Below are 23,356 nucleotides of genomic sequence, written 5' to 3'. Positions count from 1 at the left end.
ATACCAAACGCAAACGTGTAATATGGCCCAAAATCAAGCAACTATTCACCAAATGTTAATTGCATGGTCAAGGAACGAAGTGCTAAACTCTCAGACCAAAGAAATATCAAGCAATAAGGACCCATGCTTTCCTACAACGAAGGGGCTTCATTGGTGACAATTCCTCCCGACTATAAATTCATCTCTAGATACACCGCACCACACAACACAAACACAAACAGAAACCGGGGACAAAAAAAAAAGTACACTCGTAAAGATGAGTTCAAAGCATCTGTTCATCCACATTACACTCGTAATCGTCTTCTTAACATTCCCTCATTCCTCTGCTCAAGATGGGAGCCAGCCCGATCCTGCTCCCCCCACTGATGATAACAACAAGCGCCAATGTACATGTCCATGCCCATGCCCTCCGTCTAATCATGACAACTCACCTCCAAGTGACATCAATAAACCTCCCCAGCCACCAACTGATATCAATAAACCTCCCCAGCCTCCAAGTGATACCAGTAAGCCTCCCCTGCCACCAAATGACGGCAATAAGCCTCCCCAACCTCCAAGTGACACCAATAAGCCTCCCCAGCCACCAAATGACAGCAATAAGCCCCCCCAACCTCCAAGTGACACCAATAAGCCTTCTCAGCCTCCAAACGACAACAATAAGCCTCCTCAGCCACCAAGTGATAGCAATATGCCTCCCCAACCTCCAAGCGATATTAATAAACCTCAGCAGCCACCAATTGACAGCAATAAACTTCCCCAACCACCAAGTGACAACAATGAGCCTTCACAGCCACCTAGTGACAGCAATGAACCTCCTCAGCCTCCAAGTGATAATAATGAGCCTCCCCAGCCACCAAGTGACAGCAATAAGCCTTCCCAGCCTCCAAGCGACAGTAATAACCCTCCTCAACCGCCAAGCGACAGTAATAACCCTCCGCAACCACCAAGTGACAATCAACTTCCCCAACCACCAAGCGAAAACAATGAGCCTTCACAGCCACCTAGTGACAGCAATGAACCTCCTCAGCCTCCAAGTGATAATAATGAGTCTCCCCAGCCACCAAGTGACAACAATGAGCCTTCACAGCCACCTAGTGACAGCAATGAACCTCCTCAGCCTCCAAGTGATAATAATGAGCCTCCCCAGCCACCAAGTGACAGCAATAAGCCTTCCCAGCCTCCAAGCGACAGTAATAACCCTCCTCAACCGCCAAGCGACAGTAATAACCCTCCGCAACCACCAAGTGACAATCAACTTCCCCAACCACCAAGCGACAACAACGAGCCTTCACAGCCACCTAGTGACAGCAATGAACCTCCTCAGCCTCCAAGTGATAATACTGAGCCTTCCCAGCCTCCAAGTGATAATAATGAGCTTCCTCCGCGTCCAAGTGACGGCAATGAGTCTCCTCCTTTCCCTCTAACTCCAGAGAACAACAAGCAGTCACCCCCTCTTCCTCCAAATGAAAGCAATGAAAATCCACCTCCTTCGAAACCAAGTAACAACGACTATGAAGGTTGTTTCTCCAAGGTATTTGCCTTTGGAGATTCATACACAGACACTGGGAATGCCTACATGATGGGTGGCCTTCAATCCTTTGTTGGTTCATTAATCTCAAGTTTGCCTGGACATCGTAATTTGTATGGCCACAGGCAATGTGATGGCCGCTTGGTTGTTGATTTTCTTTGTGAGACTCTGGCCATACCTTACTTGCCACCTTATAAACAAGCTTCCTCAAACTTCTCTTCAGGTGCAAACTTTGCAGTAGCTGGATCAACAGCATTCTCCCATGATCTATTTGCTAAAAGTATTGGCAATCTCCTGATGTGGAAAGGTATTCCATTGGACTTCCAAGTTCAAATAGAGTGGTTTCGCAGGTTTATGAGGGAGGTCGCATGCAAGGGAATGAGTGACAGTGAATGCAAAGCCGAGATTGAAAATGCACTCTTCTGGGTTGGTGAAATTGGGGGAAGTGACTATGCTCGTACATTTGGATCTTCAATTTCCCACGAATTGCTTACAAAACTAACTCTTGGTCAAATTTCTAAGATTGTAAAGGTAATTTTTCGTCATACGTTTGATGGTTTTCAGTATTTTGAATGCATTAGGCCATATTTGGGTTCCTACCAACAGTTAAGAACCATTGTTAATCTCATACCATATTTGCATGACAGTCATTGTTGGACAACGGTGCAAAGTACATTGTGGTTCAAGGGCTACCGCCATTGGGATGCTGTCCGTTAGAGATGTTCCTATCTAAAGCATTTGATCGTGATCAAATGGGATGTGCATCAACGTGCAATGCATTGGTCCAATCTCATAATGATAATCTCCAGAAGATGATACTCGAATGGCAGAAACAATACCCCAATTGTGTCATTGCATATGCTGATTTCTGGCGTGCATTTGAAACAATCTTGACACATTACAAGGATTATGAATTTGATGAGCCCTTCAAGGCATGCTGTGGAGCAGGTGGTCCTCTGAACTTCAATATGCATTCTTTATGCGGATCAATCGGCACATCCACCTGCACGGATCCCAGTAGGCTCATGCATTGGGATGGAATTCATTTAACAGAAGCCATGTATAAACACATAGCTGATCTCTTCCTCAACCAAGGCTACTGCAAACCATCATTCCAGGAGCTCGTTAAGAAGAAAAGGGGCATGTAATCTACCTATGCCCTGAAGAAAAGCGGCATAAGAGTAGTATTAGGTCATTTAGTGCGCTCTGAATGGCGGCATTCATGAAGCGATAATTAAGTTCTGTCTCAGAATTCTTTTTGTTGGTATCTCAGGAACAGAACATACGTTGATTTTATTATGATGTTCGCAATAAAGACAACGCAATTGTTTTCTAGCTGATAAAACAAGTGCCTGTGCCTTTGCCTACAATTCAATGTTTTTCACATTTAAGTTTAATCATTCTGTTTTCTCTTAGATTCTATTGAAACTGACTTTTGTGCTTGATATTAATTGACCCCCATCTCAGCTAATATCATGAAATTTTTGTTCCTAGAATATAAAATTGTCCACAATACTAAAATCAACAGAAGACGGTGAAGTAAAGATGCTCACAAAACCCAGCATGTTAAACTGTTTCACGAAAATCAGGGTCAATTCTCTCTCAAGTTTTACTTGCAGCTTATGTTATTATAACGACACCCGAAGCTTGATAAACGAGATGCCAGACCACTCATCCATGAGCACGCAAATTGGTAATCAACCATTGTGAATATATTTTTTTAATATTGGATCGATAACTATCACAATTCATTAACAAAACCAATTTCCTTTTAACCTAAGTTGATACTTCCAAGTGATTCTCATTTATTTTATCGTCAAATATCGCACTTAGCTGGCAGATCCGTATTTTTAAGAATAACGAGGAGACTGTGCATCAAGAGAGCAAAATAAAAAAATAAAAGGTTCCCTTCAACCAAATGAGTTACTCCTCTGCTCCTCAAAGGCAGGGCAAAGAAATGCTTTCACAATCACCCGAACCATATTACAAATGAGTCGCAATCAAACTAGCAAAGTGCCAAAGTTCTCACAATCATAGTGGCGCCAGCAGCAGAATATCATGCTGCTGAAACAAGCAGCATTATTCAAAGTATTAAACTTCAATACAATCGATATGCTGCTCAAAAAATGAAAGCAAGGGTAGCAACAATCTAACAACAAACACTTAATCTTCAACAGCAAAGCCACAATGATAATTGGTGAAGGGAATGCCCAGTACCCAAGGGAAGCTATACACACACACACTCATCTCATCAATGTCACTCAGCCATTCAATAGAAGATGACAGACAAATCAGAATAATTCAAAGTAATTTGTGCAACTTGAACATGATTGCAAGGAAAATGTAATTGTACAAACTGATTTTTTGATAGCACAATTTTGACATTAATCAGGATATCATCCCAATGCTCTTAATGTTCAGACAGGCATAACAAGGAATTCATTATTTTGGTGTAAGAATGAGAATTTTATTTACCAGACTCTATTTACGTTTGAAGGTCGGCCTTTCTATCTGTACATCAATCTTCTCACTTATTTCTAGTCAGATTAGGTATTCATAATATACTACGAAGAGGGCATCTGGGTAATCTTTTGGCAGACTGTTGATATAGAGGTAGAAATGCAACAAGTCCTCCTTCGAAACAGTTTCTGGATCAATAACATCATCAGTACAAGTAAGCACCCACAAGTCCTCTGAGTTAACTCTCTTCATGCTACCACGACAAAAAGGGCAGGATTCAGACTTTGTGTTCCTGTGATTTTGAAGGGATTATAATGAGTGAACCGAATACTAATACTTTTCACATCAAGTATTCAAGACAAAAACATGGGAGAGAAGGGGGTTTTAAGAAGTTTGTACATACCAATTGCGGTAGCATTTGATACACATTGCATGACAGCAATTAGGCAACACCATTTTGGTACATGGCTCCAAGCAAATCCCACATTCATCTTCTCTCTCCAAATCTGCACTGCCAACTTGGCTATCTCCTCTCATTCTATCAAAACTCCCAATTTCAAGATTCTCTATCTTAGCATCATCCAATTCCCTCAAATTACTATGAAGTCGCTGAAGCGATGGCAATATAACGCCTGAAGTTTGATTTTCATGAACAAAGTCAGAATATTTGCATAAAGCAGAACCAAAGGCAATTAACTGATTTACAATAAATTCAAAATTAACAACAGGTAGAGTAAATTACATACCATAAAATTCCCTAATTGTTGCCTTTCTTCCAGGACTAGTTAGGCTTGGTCGATCGTCTGCAGACACCTGGGTTAATAAGTGAGCAATTAATTAAAAATTGCACTAATTATTCAAGCAACAAGAATGTGTTCCATTAGATTGACTTTCAAAAATCAATATGCTAAAAAACAACCTTATATACAAGTATGTGGAAGAAGTTTAGATATCTAGGGAGCACACACATGCAGGAAGAATTCACCCATTGTAGCAAAAACCAAAAGAGGGGAGCCCAGTGATCGTAAACCAATTTCATTTGAAGACGTGCACCACCTTTCGCTCTTGGAATTGCAGCAGCCCTACAGCCCCAGGTTTGTAGTTAGAGAAAATAAATGCAGCTGAGTAAACCAATGTCAACATTTTCCTTTACAATTTGAACAAAATCATCCAAATGCAATGATAAGTACCAAATAAGCAAAGGGAAAAAGAAAAAACCAACTTTGCTTCCTCAAATACAATAAGCAAACTCACTTTTGCTCGACAAGCTAAATAGAATCACACTGTAAATATCAAATTCATCAATTGTGAATCAACCACACAAAAAGAGAGGAAAGTTGCAGTTATTTTCATATACAGCCAATAAAGCTCCCAAATTAGACATATATGCCAAATTCCCATTTGGCATGTCTTCACATAAATTCCAAAAACTCATTAATTGCATGCACAAATCAAAATCCAACATAATACCTATATTAGGCACTAAATTCTTTTTTACTTCCTCATTAATTATGATGATCATGAAAGTGATCAAGTTTATGGACAAACAAAAACTACCTATTTTAGCCATAAAAGAAAGCTTCAAAATCAGACTCAAAACACAAACTTTTTAAGGAAAAAAAACAACACACACACACAAAAACTTACAAAGCATTAGCATGCTGTATATCAGCCTCCAAAACTTTGAGTGAGTCCTGATACGATGACTTAGCCAACTGATAGTACATCACCTCCATATCCCTCACTCTCTTCATTCTTCAACCCACAAAGAAAAACACGAAAAAAGCAACAAACTTTATAAACTTGATCACAAAACAGCAACTGGGTTCTGTTTGGTTTTGGCTTCTGACTTCTTAGAACTTAATCCACCAAAAACACAACAGAAAAAGGGGGAAAAAGAAAAAGTAAAAGAAAGAGAAAACAGGTTTCCTTTTCTCTCCTTTTCTAATAATTCTCTTAGCTTTTATCATTAATTTTTATGGATGAATTTTTAGAGGGCGGGGGCGGCTATGAAAATGACCTTTTCTTTTTCCCCTTTTTTTTTTCTTTGCTTCACTTTTATGGCTTGAGGAGAATGAATACAGAATACGTACAAGAAATATACGTTTCTTTTCTAAGCTCTCTGCGTGTCTGTGATGCCCTCATTTATAAATTTTGAGCTTATCCTCATCTTTTACGTTTCCCTTTTTATTTAAATAATGCTAAATTCTTTCTTTGTACACCTTCTCTAATCATTATTATAAATGACACACATATATCAATTTCATCTTGATGGATTGTATTAGTTTTTTTTATATATATGATATATTACTTATTCACTAATCTTTATTCTACCAATCTTGAAAATTTGAAAAATTTATGCACATGGCCCAAAATTACGGTTATTTTTTCTTTAAAGTTCAATTTGAACTTTTCTTATTTTTTGTAGCGAATGTAAGACAATATTGATGGACACTCTTACCTGCCATGGACAAGGTATTTGTTGTCAGGCTTAGGGCTCAAATAAAAGTTTATATTTGACCATTTTTTTGCAATTTTTCTAAAATTTTGGCTATTTCTGATAATGTTTTTCAAATTTTTTATCTGGGGTTTTTCATTTTATGCGTGTAGGACAATAGTACAATCTTTGAACTTTGCTTGATCAAGAGCCTTTCTCAGGGTTTGATGCTTTGATTTGGATTAATGCATAATGGGTTTCGTATTCTTTCAATTGGCTCATTAATGATGGTGACAGATTTTTTTCAAACAAAAAAAAATTCCTAAAAATGGGGTCAAATTATATTTTAACTTGTAATATATGATTGAATTTTAAACTTGATATAATGTGATTTTGCAGATACGAATGAGATTGTAAGATTATTAAGCTCAAAGTATTTGAGATTTTTTAAGTGGGTTTACGCATACAACACATTTCATAATGAACGCAATAATTATTTTCCATTTGTTTAATATATTATATGTTAATTTTTTTACGGCATATTAAGAACGCCATGGCTCAAGGCTCATTCTCATTATTTATTAGTAGGTCCTCTTCAACGGGTACCTAAAAATCATTTGTTTTTTGTTAGGTAATCCAACTAAATCTTTTGTTTGATGAAAAAGTCAAGCTTTTATAAACTGCCTGCTTTGATTTTTAAAATGTTCAAATTATTGAATAAAGAAAGTTTTAAAAGGTTATTAATTGCATCAATTTTGTTTTTTTTTTATAATTATTGGAGTTTAATTTTCATGTATGTATAATGTATTGACTCATGAATCTCAATGAATGGCTTGTTGGTGAGAATAATAAATGTACAAGACCAACCGGTTTTATGAACTTAGCCCTTTTGAATTCAAGTCAAACAAGACGGAAACGAAAATGTATTCAACTCATATTTTTTTTTAATTAAAACAAAATCATACTTTAAATCCAAGAAAATGGCATCGTCTGTCTCAAATTAATTCACATACAGTTGAATGTGACAAAAAACAAATAAACCAATTCTACCAAAAGAAGTATATTATATATATATATTTTTTAATAATGAGCAGTTAGAAAAAGAACAGATTCTATTACACGAACAACTTTGTTGTTCCTAATCATAATAAGCATATTAGGTATAAGCAGAACAATTATGATTATTGATTATGATTAGGATTAATGAGAATATTGTACAAACTTACAAAGTATTAGGTGGGGTGTAACAAAATTATCTGGCGGCTGGTGCAAGGCATTCATTTGACAAATCCGGGCTTTCAATTTCAAGAAAACTTGTCAACAAAGTTTTCCTTGAAGATTGTCCCTTGGAACTGCTAGAAGAAAATTTTTGGTCACCGCCCTTTTCAATCTTGATTGAATCCTGTATTGCCAACACTATTTCCTGCATCTTTGGCCTGGAAAATCCTCTCTGCTCCACGCATTGTATTGCCACTTCAGCTATTCTCCAAATCGACTCGATCTTCACATTTCCTATTAGCACTGGATCCACAATGCTTATCACATCCCCTTTCTTGATCATTGATCTTGCCTGTAAGACAGCACAGCTGTTAGTGATTATTTTAAAAGTTCCCAGTGTTACTAGGCTGGTTCAACAATCACCCTGTAGATTGCACATGCGCATTTTACAAGTACTTAAAATGTGCTAGAGGGCGTACCCAATGAACAATGTTCAGTTCAGCCCCAAAATCTTCCACTGAGACAGGTTTCTTTCCGGAAATCAGTTCCAGGAGGACAACCCCGAAACTATAGACATCACTCTTTTCTGTCAATTGCTGATTTCCATAGTACCTGTTAAATTACTAGTTAAGCATACTGGTAGGGAAGAATGGAGATGATTAAATTTTACATGAATGGTGAGTTGGTATGGCTTACTCAGGGTCTAGGTAGCCGACTGTTCCTCGTGCTACGCTTGATATATGGGTCAAATCCTCTTCAGCTTGTCTTGAAAGTCCAAAATCTGACACTTTTGCTCTCATATTAATGTCTAAGAGAATGTTGCTTGATTTAACATCTCGGTGAATGATACCTGGGTTGCAGCCAGTGTGCAAGTATTCAAGGCCTACAAAAATCTAAATTTGTGTTAATAATTGAAGACTGATCTATGCACGATTACCAACTATACTGGGAAGTTTGATTATAAACCTTTGGCTGCATCGTGTGCAATTTGTAGACGAGTCAGCCAGTCTAAAGGCTTCTGGTTGACAGAACCTGCCGCCAGCGATTTATGTCATCAACTTTATTTTTTAGCTTCAGTTTTAAGAAAGCTAGAAGATAGAAATTGTGCAAAAGATTGAAGGGTACAAGAGCTGACCGTGTAAACGATCCCTCAATGTTCCATTGTGCATATACTCGTAAACCAGAATGCGTTGATGTTCTTCTTCACAGTATCCAATTAAAGGAACCAAGTTCCTGTGATGAATTCTTGACAAGAGAGCGACCTGAAAACACAGTATCATGGGTATATAAAAGATATATTGCTTCAACTTTTTAACAAATTAGCACAATACTACATGAGTACTTTGTATAATAAGTAACTTAAGCTGAATCTGACAGTACCTCAGTCACAAATTGTTGTGTCCTATGACTGCATGAATCGGCCATTATCTTGACTGCTACCTCCTTTCCATCTTTCATTTTGCCGTAGTAAACAGATCCAAAACTTCCTTTGCCAATTTTTTTACAGAAATTATTTGTAGCTTCTTCAAGCTCTGGAAGTGGAATAAAGTATGCTACCCCTTCATCCATAAAATGGCCCCCTCGTGCAATCGAATAGGCAGTATTTGAAGGCTTTGTGCTAGTTCTCAAGGAATCAGCTAATGGACACACTGGAAATTAGCACAATGCAAAAGTTCATCCAATGTAATATACGAAGAGAAATTGAGATTTACACACCTTTTTCATAACTTTTCTGGTTTGATATTTTTCTCCGAAGTTTACGCAGAACTATCAAACTACACAAGAACAGAACTAACAGAATTGCCAAAACTCCTATTGAAGTTCCGAGAATTAACTTAAAACGCATTCTTCGCCGTGACTCTTTATGCAATTTAGGATTGTTGTCATATCTGCCAGAGAAAAGAAGCAACTTTTAACATCTTGACAATCATTCCTCGGAAAATGTTTACATTATTATATAACATTAATCATGCATCCTTATGGCCAAAAGAACCAAAAGCATACTCACTTGAATATCACTTTTCCTGTTAACAGTGCTGGAGGTATCTCACCAACAAAAGAGTTGTTCTCAATGTGCCTGCCACAGGAATATTTAGTCAGATTCAAACTTTCTTTAGGGAAATATACAATGAAATAAGCTCATTCAAAGAAATATGAAAATTGACACTAGCACTTACAATTCCTGTAGATTTGGTAGACTGCCCATATATGATGGTAGTGATCCAGTTAATTCATTGTTCTCTAGATGCCTGCAGACTCGTAAAGAATTTAGGTCACAAAGAAGCACCACTTTCATCTATGCAAGCGAATCTTACAGCATGAAGTAACAAAGAGCTTACACAATTTTCAAATTGATAAGACGACTCATATCAGGGAGAGGCCCTGTGAGGAAGTTACCATCCAACCACCTAAGTCAGTTTGAAAAAAAAAACATTAGGCAGAGCTAAAATAGAGATGGCCTTAGATTAGCAAGTCTTTTTTACAGCATAGTTGCACTTACAGCTCTGTCAATGCCTCCATATTCTTAAGCTCAGGTGGAATTTCACCCTTTAAATTCTTTCCTGACAAGGCACTGCTCAGAAGGTCAGCGTAATTCATCTAAAAAAATTAGAATCTTTTAAGCATCTGAAAAAATGAAAATCTATGTTCAAGCTAACAACTTTTTATCAATATGCTTGTTTCCATTTTCATACCCTTTCATAGATGGGCTTCTACATTCTATATCCAAACTTTCAACAATAGGTTGCCAGTTCAATTTAGTCCATGAATCGACAGATTTTTATATAAAGAAGTGATAACATTACATTTTTGTAATTCTTGGTGGAGTGGTAGTGCTACATGTCACCCATTCCCAGGGAACAGGGACACAAGGATCACCTCTGTCATTTGTCCACTCACTTTCATCAGATATAGAGCGAAGGGCTTCTAGTACCATCACTACCAATTGAAAAAATAATTAGAAATGACTCACAAGTTCAGAATTGTCAGGAACATTCACAATCTGTCACATATGTGCACTTAACAGTAACCAAGTTGCAATTTCTTCTAACATGTAGCCAGATATAAGCAGATGAAAGTTGGAGCAAGCTACGCCATTATCTTATACTTACCATCTTGCCATTCGGTCTTTGCAGCAATCTTTTGGTATTTACTTATCTCTATCGCATTTAAGAGAGGCCCTAGGGTAGAATCTCTGGTCTTAACGAAGGAAAATGACAGGACAAAATTGAGAGTTACATTCATATAGCTGGGTTCATAAAGAGTGTAGCTCCCGTTGGCATTCTCAGCAATATTTACTACTGCATTGCTGTAGTCAGCAAAGTATGGCTGCTCCAATTTGAATTTCCGGGTTTCGCTTGGACCCAAGTCTTGAATTTCTGCAAAGTATGCAAAAGCTCGAGCATTCGCAGGAAAATCTTCCAGGTTTAGCCTATAGCTGAGTACTCCTTCTGTGCCAACCACTGCAGTTTGCATTACTTTGACAGGTGGGTATTCTCTTGTCCTTGTCTCTATGTTCTTTGTTGTATTGATCCTCACTGTGCCAGAGGCTGCCCCTACAACAAAATTTGGCCTTCTATCAAGATCTGAGTCCCAGATTCTGTCATAAGGATCATCCGGGTACCTGAGAAAACATAGTCAACTTGGTGAATCTGTACCAGTAGTACTAAATGACTAAATCCTTAATTGGTTATGATTTATGAGCATCAATTTCTCCTTCAGTCTATATCATATTTCAACTACACACTCACAGTTTGAAAGCATGATGCATCTTCAATCAATAGCTCGAGTTATCAAACACTTGATGAGAAATTACCTTAGAGCGTCCTTAGTTAGAGCACCAAAATTTACTCTAGCAGCTACCTTTAAGAAGAAATTATCCTCGAAATCCGTTGCATACATAGAAAGATTCAAGGGCCTTAACTCAAGAGTGGATATGAAAGGAGAACCTGTTACTGCACAGCATATGCACACGTCAATAGAATCTGAAGGAGCTCTGATGATCATTTCCTTTGCATATACTCTTGAAGCATCCAACACAGTCACAGTAGACCACAGAGTTGCATCCAAATAGAGCTGAAATTTCGGGTACGAGGCTTCACTTCCCAAACTGCCATACTGAAATGTTGCGCGGACAAGGTACCGTCTTCTCTCTTTTGTGATCAAATTATAGCAATATTTCTTGTTGTCTATAGGCAAATCTCTTCGTGTTCGATACTGCATCCAGTTTCCACTTGGATTTTCTACTTTCACTGATTTGCCATTGTTCATTATACCAATATCTGATATCCATGCCAATCCAGTACTTGGGTCAGTGTAGTTGCTCGTGCTCCCACAGTCTATACTTATAAATTCTGCACGTTCAGTTCATTAGATTGTTACAATCTGTCCATCTAGCCTCATAAGATCACATAATACCATTTCTAAACAATTAATGATTACTGCTATCTTAATTTGAATTTCATTTTACACCTTTCTTCAGCATCTACGCATCATTCACTTAACAGGGCTGAACACGCTCAGGACTAACACTACCTTACTTTTCAAATTAAGTTATAGTGAAAACTGAAAACTAATAAGATTATGGAAATTTAACTTCAGGAAGTGACGTACCTGTAACTTGGGACACAACAGATGATAAAAATAGAAGATATATAACCAAGAAATGAGAATATAAAACCATTGAAGATGAGGAAGCCAAGCCAGTCCTTTCGTTCTTTTCAAGGTTGAGAACTTCTGTGAGTTAGTGCTAAAAAAGAACAAATATTTTGTTAAGTTGAGAATCTAAATTACTCTTTATCTTTCTTTGCTCTCCAATTACCTTTCCCTTTTTTGATTGATAAGTTTGGCATTGGCAATGTTCATTCACGCTGATTTTGGAATCTTCTTTTTCCAATAAAGATTTTCATGCTCCCTTTTTTTGTCTTTGAAAATAAGAGTGTATGACACAATCCCAAGCCTTGAAAGTTGAAAAAAAAAAAAAAACATTAACTTGTAATCATTTAATTATTGGCTTTTACTGTCAGAAAATTTTATGAGACATGTTCCTGCTACAATTGATGTGACTATAATTAGTAACCGGGAAACCTGCTGTATGCACAACTAGCTGTATTTATTAACTTCCTTTATGTATAGATGATTACATAGATTATATAAATTTTGTTATGGCAAATGGGGTAATAAAGAAAATGTAATTATTATTGTCGGTATATCAAAGATGATTATGGCTATGGTATATGGAATAGGAAGAGAAGCTGAGGCTGCAAATCACAGAAAGCATCACATATATCTAGAGTCTAGAGAAAGAAATCAAGTGTGACATCGACACTCATCAATTCTCCCATGTAAAAAGAACATTAAATAAATAATCTTCTTTAGCTTTAATTTGCTTTTGCTTTGCTGCAAATCACTGAATCTCTTTTCTGGTAGCTTTTAGACCCACTTGTTTTCAGCTTTTGTGAACTTTGACAAAGCAACACGGAGATGATGGATGCTCTCTCTTTAGCTGGACGACATTCAAGTGCGGTCCCCCGTTTGTGTCGTAGTCTATGCTACTTTAACCAAATACATGACAATGTTAATTAACTAAAGATAAGAAATCATGCAAAGTAACATCGTCACACTATGGCATTACTTTTTAATTATTGCATTTTATCCAATGTAAATTTTGGTGCTGATTTTCTACTAATTAACCACATAAATTTTTATACAAGTATATACAAGAAGGGTAAAAAAGAATCAAGCAATCTATCAACCATAATAAATTTTTATTATTATTCGATTATGTTGTTATGCAGTAGCATGACTCACTCAAAATTCTTAGGCCATGTTTGCTTGAGGGTAGAGAAGTGGGGAGAGGAAAAAATTTTGATCTCTTTTCTACTTTCCATTAAAAAAAGTTTAATGGAATTAAATTTTCATTGAAATTCAATTTCCATCGAATTGAAGAATTTGTATTCCTTGTCAATGGTCGAGGATTTCAAATTCCTTATCTATTGGAACAGAAAAATTCCAATATTATTCTCTAAACAAAATTAATTTGAAATAAATTAAAGTGCAAATAATTTCTATTCATTTTCTTAAATTAATATGATAAACTTATTTGAAAAAAGAAAAAGCAGTAAAGTGAATCGTCGAACAATAATCGGAGACTCGTCGGAGTTTTACCGGAGACGCGCTTTACCATCAAAACCGAAAACCGGTACCAATGGGATCCTCATGAGCCGATCTACAACTCTATGGAGTTAAAAATGTTAATATACGTTGTTATTTACCTCAAGTCTTGTTTAAATGCATGGAAAAATTTTAACTCTCATATTTCTGACTAAATAGCGTATTTTCTACAAAATTAACATTTCCAATTAATAAATCGTTCATTTCTGATCATTATTATGCATCTAACGCGATGAAAAATGGTGGTCAACATTCATGACATGATGCTGTAATTTAAAAAAATAAAATTCTCTATTTAACTAAGTAATTTATAAATTGAATTAATTCATAAGTTAATTTTTATTTTTATTTATTAACAGTATTAACATTAAAGATAGTGGGTATATTTATCCAATTAAAAAAATATAATTTTTTTTCTTTTAAATTTAATATAAAATAAAATAATAACAATTAATTTTTACACTCTTCTCCTCTCATCACCTCTCTACTCTTTTTTTTTTTTTTCCTTTTCTCCTCCCCTCCCCTTCCTTAAAACCAACCACTGTCTTAATTTATGAGTCATAACTCATAATTAAGACGAGAAGATGAGATGAACCCGTCAGTCTATTCTCGACGGGCCCCTATTTGTTAATCATTGTTAACTTTAACTAGTAGCCTAAGAATCCGCTTCACTTGGCAAATGTCATTTGTATCTTTCGCATATGGCCCCACGTCATTCGGTTTGGAAACTGCAGTGGGCCCTTATTAAAAAATGTTCGGTGGCACTCCATTATCCTCATACAGCCTAAAGGCCCCACCTCAAATAAAATTACAGATAAAAATAAATAAGAATTAAATATACTAATTTTTTTCTAATAAATTAATTACATTCTAAATCAATTTTTTTTTGTCTACTAGTTATTTTTTATTTAACTAAAATAAATTATACAAATTTTAAATAATCTAATATTCTTTTTATATTTCTTATCAATTTAATATTTTTGTACTAAAAAAAGTTGCTTTTAAATTTTCATTTAAAATATGTGTAATTTAAGTCAATAGTTAACATTAAAAAATTCATCGCCCACAAATATTTTAATTTATTTGTAGGGTAGTAATAAGATTACAAAAGAATGAAAAATAGCGCAATACTTCCTTGAGGTTTAACAACAAAAAAATAAATGAAAAATTAGAAGTGTATTTAGAAAAATTTTAAAAAAAAAGACATTTCGTAAATAAAATAAATATAAATGAAAGAGGGGTTTTATGAGTAGGTTAGAGGGGTGCGAATAGTTCGACTAAAAAATGTTTAATAAAACCACCCAATTTTTGGAATGGACAGCTGTTTCCAGCTATAGGCCTGTCTCATTAATTGGGCCGAAGCTTCTGACTCATGCTTTTCTACGCGAATTGAAACCAAGAGTAAGCCTTTTGACGCCCCTCAAAATTTCTCAAATATAACCTAACAAAAATTAATTAATTTCCTATTTTGAATTAAAAAACTCAATCAAGTACTTATATAAATTATTCTTTTAATAAAATTTTCATACCCACCCCCATTTCATAATTTATATTTATATTTAAAATTTTAACTGAATTTTTTTGAGAAAATTATAAGTGTTTATAATTATGAAGATAGAAACTATATAACAATAAGTACAAAATTTAAGACAAATATACTATTTTAAGATTTTTATGCAATTTAAAAATAAAATATTTTAAATTAAAAAATCTTATATATAAATTTATACTTTATGAATGAAATTGAGGGTATTTAAAGAAAAATGGGTGTTATAAAGATTGTAGTGGGGTGTTGAAGCACCACCCAAAGTGCAAACATATTTATTTCAATGGGCTATTTTAATTATGGGCCTACACATCAAAAACGGAGCAATCGAACCCATCCCATTCACCTTGCATTTGCAAAGAAATAAATTCTCATACTGTTTTCAATACAATATCTCAACATTGTCATTGCTCATGGAAAACTCTTTATTAAGGGTACCTCACATCATCCTGTTTGGCTAGTTTGTTATTTTAATAAAATTATTATTTTAATAAAATCTAGTAGTCAATGCACACATTTCTTCCGTGAAAATTATTTAATTCGATGATAATATAAACTAATTAAGGGAGAATTTTTGTAATAAACTAGTCAATTTTCTACTTCTTTTTTCCTTTTTTGATTTTTTTTTCTTCCCTCTTACTATCTAATTCAAAAGATAATTTTGTGTGGACATTTTGCCCAAGAGGTTTTGGTCCTTTTGGACCATCGGCTAAATTGGTAGGTCCTGTATAACAAGGGTAGGAGATGGACTATTGCATATTATTTACTTAAAAGCTGATTAGTAGGAATGAATCAAAACAAAAACAAAAAAATTGAAGTGGTGGGTAGTATTATGCTCCTAAAGTTGTCAAATTGTCATGAGATAAAATGTTTTTATTTATTTATTTCAAATGAGATTGTTTAATGGGTTAGGTTAGGGGATGAAAATTGCCATCTCAACTTACTTCAACATTTCATAGCCATAAACAAAAGAAGAAAAATCAGAGTTTGTGTGAGTGGAAGGTAGGAGAGGAGCATTATAACGTGTCACAAAAAAGGAGGAAAGTCAAGACTTGGAGATAATGGGTAATAATAATGGCAACAAACACAAAGGGCAGTTGAGTTGAGAAATAATGAAAGTACAAAAAGAAAAAAGAAAAAGGTTAAAGGTGGTGGGAAAGGAAAGGAAAATGAATTAACACAAAGAAGAGAAGGCATCCTTTACTTTTCTTCACAAAGTGTGAAAGTTTTAAACACTAAGCTCTAAGCAAACAAACTCCTCTGCTCTCCCTCCCTTGTATCTAAATTCTCTTTTGTTTCTCCCTCATAATCTTTATCATCTTTCTCTTCTATTCTTTCAAAACTCTTCCATCTCATCAAAAGTTTCTCTTAACAATAACATAACAAAACACACCTCAGGAAAAAGAAAGGAAAAAATATCATTCTCTCACCAGTTTTAAAGACCAAATGTTGGTAAAGCAACCCAACAAATCATCTTATAGAGAATCTCTTAAAGCTCTTGAAGCTGATATACAACATGCCAATACCCTGTAAGTGTCTTTCTCTTCTTTTCTTTTCTTTTTTTTCCTTTCGATTTTGGTTGGGAATTTATATAATTTTCTCGTGGGATAAATTCAGTTAAAGATTGTAGAATTGGTTCCGTTCCTTTCTTTTCAAGGGTAGTTTTGCTGATCAAATTGTAATGGTTGGGCAAGTTTGAGAATGGATATGGGTTTGCGTCAAAGATGCTTTTTTTTTTTAATCCCTTTTTAACTCTTCCTTAAGTACCTTGGTTGAGTAATTACATTATTACTCCAGCCCTAAGTCCCAAAATTCATCTACAGTTTGCAACTTTTGTCATAGAATCGGTTCGGTCTCAAAGTTGTTACATTTGATGATTTTGGTGTTTGCCCAGATAAAAGTTAACTATTTTCTGTCCCTGTAGCAAATTGTAAAGTGTAAACTAGGAAGAGTGAATAGTTTGTCTAATTTTTGGTTGGGATTTTTGCAGGGCGGCGGCTCTTCCTAGAGATTATGGTGGAGATTTTGTTCAGATGAGATTATCTTACAGTCCTTTTGCTCCATTGGTTCTTTTTATGATTGAATGGATGGATTATAGTTGTACAGATACCGTTCCCAGTTATTTAGGCCTTCTCAACATTCTTGTTTACAAGGTCACTTATAAAATAAATTCAGCTCATTCGAATTAATTAGATAATGTCTTTTTTTTTTTTTTTCTAATGATCTGTTTTTGGTTTTGTGTTATTGAAACGAAGCTCTTCGTAAATGTCCAGGTATATGTTGATGGGATGCCTGCATTGTCCTCAAAAGAAAGGAAAGCTACTCTAAGGGAATTTTATGGTATTTTCTGCGCCCTAACTTCTTGTTCATAAACATCTAATTTCTTTGTTCCCCATTTTAAGCTTATAATGAAATGCATTTGATTAAAATTATTCTTGCAGCTATTATCTATCCTTCACTTAGGCAACTTGAAAGTGAGTTTTCTGAGTTGGAAGACAATAGTAAGAGAGACCAATGCTCAGAAATTTCAAGCAGAAAGAGAGTTGAAGAAAGGAGAAAGCTATCTGATAAAGATCTAGATAGAAATGATGAATGTGGAATATGCATGGAAAATTGCACCAAGATGGTGCTTCCCAACTGCGGGCACTCCTTGTGTGTTAACTGCTTCCACGACTGGTACCCTCGATAATCATTTATCTTTCTCTGTTTTTGATAGGTTACCAGAAAGCATTTCTCTTTGGAGAGAATACCAGATAAATACTTCTCCCATAATGGTTCAATAATGAATTACAGGAATGCGAGGTCTCAGTCCTGTCCTTTTTGCCGTGGCAGCCTACAGAGAGTAAGCTCTGCGGATTTATGGGTTCTCATTAGTGACATCGATATAATTGACATGGTTACTATTGCAAAAGAAAATCTGAGGCGTTTCTACCTTTATATTGAAAACCTGCCTCTCATAGTACCTGACACACATCCATTTGTATATGATTACATGCTCTGACTCATAGAGGAAGAATGAAGTAACGAATTGTGCATTGCTCCAGCTACCGATTGTACATAATGAAGTAATGAACCGTGCAGCACTCCAGCTACCCATTATACGTAAATTATGGTTTGCAGAAATTTGATCTTTTCTAGCAAGGTTGGCTGAAGAGCTATTCCATTACCTCTGTACATAATTAATCAAGCAGCTTAAGTTTCTCAATTGTGTATTTGAAGCTAACTGGAAGTGGATTCATGAGCTGTCTGGATGAAAACAAAGATTATGTGAATATCTTAAGTATGTGAAGAGTAACGAATGTAAATTACAAAAGACATTACAAAAGACAAGGTATGCTTGGCATTCATCGCCTCAGCTTTTTGGAACCTGAGTATTGTAATGAACATGCCAAGAAATTGAATCATAGTTGGTTTCTGTTCATATCATCATATGATGGATCAGTTTGTTTATTAGAAATACTATAAATCAAGCTTATTTTTCTGTATTATATTTTTTTGGTTGAATATGGAATTACCCTGATGCAGTTTCGACTTTGATCAGAATGCAAATTCTCAGAGATTCAAGATGAGATCGACTGGCCGTGTTATTTTTTCACTCAATATGTTTCTGCATAGTTCGATGATTCATTTTGGTAGCATTTCAGGGCCTTCCAGCGGCAAGATTTTTTGAGTTAATTGTAACCGAATTTTTTTTTTTTTTTCTTTCCATCGACTCTGATGGACTAACTATGACTATGAAGCATCCATAACGACTATAACTCCTTATATAAGTAAAAAAAAACTTATGTCAGGTGATTAGCAGTATCTAATTTGATGGTTTGGTAAATTTTCTTGGTATACCTACCCAGCTTGTAAAGTTGAAGAAAATACTCATTATTTCCTTAACAGCAAGCCAAAGGTTATGCTTATATGCTTACTCTTTGTTGTTTTTACTTTGTTATCTCAAAATACTTTGGTTTGCATCATTATCAAGACTCTTACAGTTACAGAGTGAAGCGTTCTGCAAAATCGTATATTATATCATATACCCACTTGGATTTTGAATTGGGCCGGTCAAGCCCAAGCTGTCAAAATGAAAAGCGCATTTATGTGGGCTTGTGTAGCAAATAGGAGGACATAAGGGCAAAAGCAAAAATGGAAAAAGGAATAAAGTGGCCAGGCGGATCATCAATTTTTTTTCATAATGGCGCCTCAATGGAGGCTTTGGGTTCGGCATATTCGAATCCCGGAACAAATTGCTAATGCCTCATTGCATTATTCAGCATCTTCATGATTGGGCTAGTTTTACCAAAAACAAGTGCAAAAATCTAAAACCAATATGAAAAAGTTGAAAAAGAAGGAATAAGCAGGTGGTAAGAACAAACGCCCCCCGCGGGCTGAGGCTGAAGCATCATAGGAGAGAACGAGGGCGGAGCTATATTCTGTCTTTTAGTTAAATAAATCAAAAGCAACACCCCACTTATGTGAAGTTGCATGGAGTCCATCCTCACAATTTGTGAAACCACCAATCATGCTCGCCCTCTTTATAAGTAAATAATTATCTTTTTGATAAAGTATTTCTTAGTGGGCATTTCCTTTTAGGGCCAATAGATTCTTTTATTTATTAATTAATCAATATCCTTTCCCGGCTGCTCTTAAAAAGGTCACCTTTAAGCCCTCATTATTCAAAGTTGTAACCTAGCAACATCGGCTCAGAAAACCTTTTTTTTAAAATGTGAATAGTGAGTGAACTTGGTTACGCCAATCTAATCTCGATAGGAATAGACGAATTACGTCCACTAATCACTTCGATTTAAGTGGATGAGGAAACCCGCCCTTCCTCCTCACAAAGCTAAAATTATTGATCATTGGTGCCAAAGAATCCGTTCTTTTAAATGGAGTTCAAAGAAGATGCCATGATGCAACCCCATTGGCTCCAATATGAAGCAAGTGGCATTATTTAATTTCTTTAGTTAATTAACAAGTTATCGTGGCCTCATTTGAAAATTTATATTAACTAACTAAATCAAGCTTTTTCAGTGCTTTGTATGTGAAAAAGATGCATGGCAATTAACGAGTAATCTAGAAGATTTATAAATGGAGAGAGAGAGAGAGAGAGAGAGAGAGAGAGAGAGAGAGAGATACACCTTCTCTAGTCCCACTTTAACAATAAATCATCAATGGAAATCATAAATCTTTATTCTAATACGTTAACTAAGTGATTTTTCACGTATGAACCCTTATGTCACGAGATTGCACATCAGCCGTTTACAGGGTCTAACTCGTCTTCTAGTCTAAATTGTGGTACGGGTTTAAAAGTGTCTCTCACAGTTAGAATCCTTCCTAAGATACCTCGTGATTAAGGAAAAAAAAAAAAAACTAAGCTTAAACTTAGTGGAAGCACTTTCAACTTTCATTAAAAGTTAATATTCGCTCGAGCAATTTATGATTAAACTACATGATTTTTCTTTCACAAAGAAGAAATGATAATTTCAGAGCGTAGGAACCATGCTCCAGTAACCTTGAGACAGATGAATACAAAACTTTATGTCAGGTCTCTACTTTCCAACATGAATTGACGATAATGTGCTGTCCTGTTGCAAATGGATGTAATGCTTGAAAGTTTTTATTAAAGTGGGCAATGCACAGTGTGGTTTTTTGTGGAAGGTTTCTGCTTCCTAACATCACTTGACAACAATGTCTTGTCCTGCTGCAAATGGATGTAATGCTTTTAAAATTTGTATTGAATTGGGCAAAGGCAAAGTATAATTTTGTGGACTCTAGGGAGGGTCCTGTCATGTCCTGAGGGCGGGCGTATATTGAGTCACCAAATGTCTCATTTTCACTCACGGTAAAATAATATATTATTGACAAAACAATTTCACATAAAGCTGCTTTATTTTAGGAGAATTATTGAGAAAGGAAGGTTTCAACAAACTTTCAATGCTTCCACTAGTTCATTTGCATGCTTTCTTGAAGCATTTTGGTTGGAAGAGATTGAGCAGATGTTGTGCTTGTATTGGCTCAAGACAATTAGAAGCCCAAAGAAACAAATTTTGGGTTTTGTACTAATCCCAATTTAATTTGAAATGGGATTGACCCAATTGTTGGAAACCTGTTCATTTATTGCTGTCTTCCATTATGCTGTGTCTCTCTCATGCTCATGCACAGAACACACTTTTTTCTTCCCCCTTAAATTTCAATTTGTTCATCTTCCTTTCCCTTTTGTCAAGAAGCATAATTGCTTTTTAACATGGTGTGCCTTTAGTGCGTTTTATTGCATTATGGCGTGCTATAGTATTAGGGTGCACTATATTAAATTATAATGTAATGTTATGTTTGGTGCAGTATGTACTATTATTTTACATTAATATTAATATTAAATTAATACTATTTAAATTTATTATTATTGTAAGGTTTTTTTATTAATTTTTGAAATTAAATATTAAATTGTTATTTTATATATTAATTTTTATATTATAAAATGATTTAATATAATAAAATATTACAATACTATGTTGTATTATTAATAGTACTATATTACGATATAATTTATTTTTACATATTAGTTATTATAATATAGTATAATTTAATATTATATTGTAAAAATATGATACTATATAATTATTTAATATAACATAAGTTATTTTTATATTATTAAATTATAAATTTATTTTTATTTATTAATGTTAAATATAATCATTTAATTTAAAATTGATTTTTAAATTTAGTATTTCAGTAAATAATAAATGATTAAATAAAATTAAAATACTTTTAAATGTATTTAAAGTAAAATAATTAAAATGATTTTGCGTAATATAAGTAAAATAATGTATTATTAAATATATAGGTTTATTGCTCTCTTATATTATTACTTAAATTAAGTTTTTATTTAAAAATAATATAAATTAATATTTAATAATTTGGATTTATTATAATTTATTAATAATAAAAGTTAAATAATTATATTTGAAATATGATAGTATTTTAATATAATACCATCTAAACCCTAACTCCATGGGTTTATTTTATACACATTTAATTGTATTAGCCACATTCTTAATGCAGTGCAACATAACCGGAAATTACAACCAAACATGAGATAATATAAGAACAATGTTTTAATGCAGTGTAACATAGTGTAATGCAAGTTTTGAACACACCCTAATAATAATAATATTTGTTTACTTGAAGTCTTTGTACTCATATTAATGTGACAGCAACGACTCAACCCTTTTTTATGGAGATTTCAGTCATTCCTATCTTAATTATATAACTAAATGAAGGTAGATATTTTCCTCACTAATATAACTACAACACATTTCCTTCTAATATTAACGATGGTGTATTTTTAAGCTATACCATAAGATACTTAACCTAGGATACTCCAAGTAAATATTTTGTTGTTAATATCACCAACTATTTAACTATAATGTACATATGACAAAAAAAAAAATTAATATTCATTGGGTAGGTTAAACAAAATCAAGTGAAATTTAAAAAAAAGAAAGAATAAATAATAGAGTGCTCCAAAACAATACAAAAGAGGAAGGACTTTTATCTCTTGTCTGTGGATTGTAAATATAAGTCCACAAACTTTTTCCCTTTTGGGATTAATTTGTCGAAAATTAACCTATGCATTGCATACTCCCACCAAAGCAAAAGTAAGCAAAGAAAACATAACGTCTCCCACACTTTATCTTCATTGTCTCCTCCCAAAACAAGTAAAAGTACAATTAATATACATCAAATTTTGAGGAAACTGTTGCGGCTATTTTATTACTGAACTCACCCAACCTAATCCAAAATAAAATAATATTTCATGGCTAATGCTAAGTTACATGCATGTACCTTACACCCCTCTCACATGAATAGTGAATGATGTGGGTCCACTCACTATTCATGTGAGAGGATTGTAAGGTACATGCATGTAATTTAGAGGGATCCATATTTCATTATTTCTCTCTAACTCAGCATTACTTGAGAGCATTATCCAAAACATATTTTATTTATTAAC

The 23,356-nt window shown here is 34.6% G+C and overlaps 4 protein-coding genes across 8 annotated transcripts; 2 read left to right on the top strand and 2 right to left on the bottom strand.

Moving 5' to 3' along the window:
• The first annotated feature begins 224 nt into the window (after window positions 1-224).
• On the top strand, window positions 225-2,887 carry LOC18044535 (anther-specific proline-rich protein APG). 2 transcript variants are annotated; one of them, XM_024185376.1, is made up of 3 exons: window positions 225-767; window positions 1,065-2,059; window positions 2,176-2,887. In XM_024185376.1, the coding sequence occupies exons 1-3, from the start codon at window positions 257-259 to the stop codon at window positions 2,674-2,676; spliced, it is 2,007 nt and encodes a 668-aa protein (XP_024041144.1). In that variant the 5' UTR covers window positions 225-256; the 3' UTR covers window positions 2,677-2,887. The 2 variants fall into 2 exon arrangements, with proteins under 2 accessions (XP_024041144.1, XP_006438155.2); XM_006438092.2 differs by having other exon boundaries at window positions 225-2,059.
• Window positions 2,888-3,858: 971 nt separating this feature from the next.
• LOC18043859 lies at window positions 3,859-6,134 on the bottom strand. The gene is made up of 5 exons (XM_006438091.2): window positions 5,636-6,134; window positions 4,908-5,070; window positions 4,735-4,801; window positions 4,392-4,620; window positions 3,859-4,280 (listed from the first exon to the last, which is right to left on the bottom strand). Exons 1-5 carry the CDS (start codon window positions 5,740-5,742, stop codon window positions 4,070-4,072), a joined length of 777 nt encoding a protein of 258 aa, XP_006438154.1. The 5' UTR covers window positions 5,743-6,134; the 3' UTR covers window positions 3,859-4,069.
• A 1,385-nt stretch (window positions 6,135-7,519) lies between these two features.
• LOC18043858 (probable LRR receptor-like serine/threonine-protein kinase At1g67720) lies at window positions 7,520-12,581 on the bottom strand. Its single transcript, XM_006438089.2, has 15 exons — window positions 12,255-12,581; window positions 11,458-11,995; window positions 10,754-11,265; window positions 10,448-10,580; window positions 10,144-10,215; window positions 9,983-10,051; window positions 9,821-9,892; window positions 9,652-9,720; window positions 9,360-9,532; window positions 9,024-9,280; window positions 8,779-8,905; window positions 8,610-8,675; window positions 8,340-8,526; window positions 8,123-8,255; window positions 7,520-7,995 (listed from the first exon to the last, which is right to left on the bottom strand). Exons 1-15 carry the CDS (start codon window positions 12,322-12,324, stop codon window positions 7,678-7,680), a joined length of 2,796 nt encoding a protein of 931 aa, XP_006438152.2. The 5' UTR covers window positions 12,325-12,581; the 3' UTR covers window positions 7,520-7,677.
• A 3,939-nt stretch (window positions 12,582-16,520) lies between these two features.
• Window positions 16,521-18,789, top strand: LOC18043857 (E3 ubiquitin-protein ligase rnf8-A). Of its 4 annotated transcripts, none has more exons than XM_024185416.1 (5): window positions 16,521-16,889; window positions 17,351-17,513; window positions 17,634-17,700; window positions 17,802-17,986; window positions 18,077-18,789. In XM_024185416.1, the coding sequence occupies exons 1-5, from the start codon at window positions 16,807-16,809 to the stop codon at window positions 18,359-18,361; spliced, it is 783 nt and encodes a 260-aa protein (XP_024041184.1). In that variant the 5' UTR covers window positions 16,521-16,806; the 3' UTR covers window positions 18,362-18,789. The 4 variants fall into 4 exon arrangements, with proteins under 4 accessions (XP_024041184.1, XP_006438149.1, XP_024041183.1 ...); XM_006438086.2 differs by having other exon boundaries at window positions 17,802-18,036; window positions 18,154-18,789; XM_024185415.1 differs by having other exon boundaries at window positions 17,616-17,700.
• The last annotated feature ends 4,567 nt before the right edge of the window (window positions 18,790-23,356 follow it).

The sequence above is a fragment of the Citrus clementina genome, unplaced genomic scaffold (assembly GCF_000493195.1).
Source record: "Citrus clementina cultivar Clemenules unplaced genomic scaffold, Citrus_clementina_v1.0 scaffold_4, whole genome shotgun sequence".
In the NCBI taxonomy this organism is placed as follows: domain Eukaryota; kingdom Viridiplantae; phylum Streptophyta; class Magnoliopsida; order Sapindales; family Rutaceae; genus Citrus; species Citrus x clementina.
This window is presented reverse-complemented; position numbering and strand designations above follow the sequence as displayed.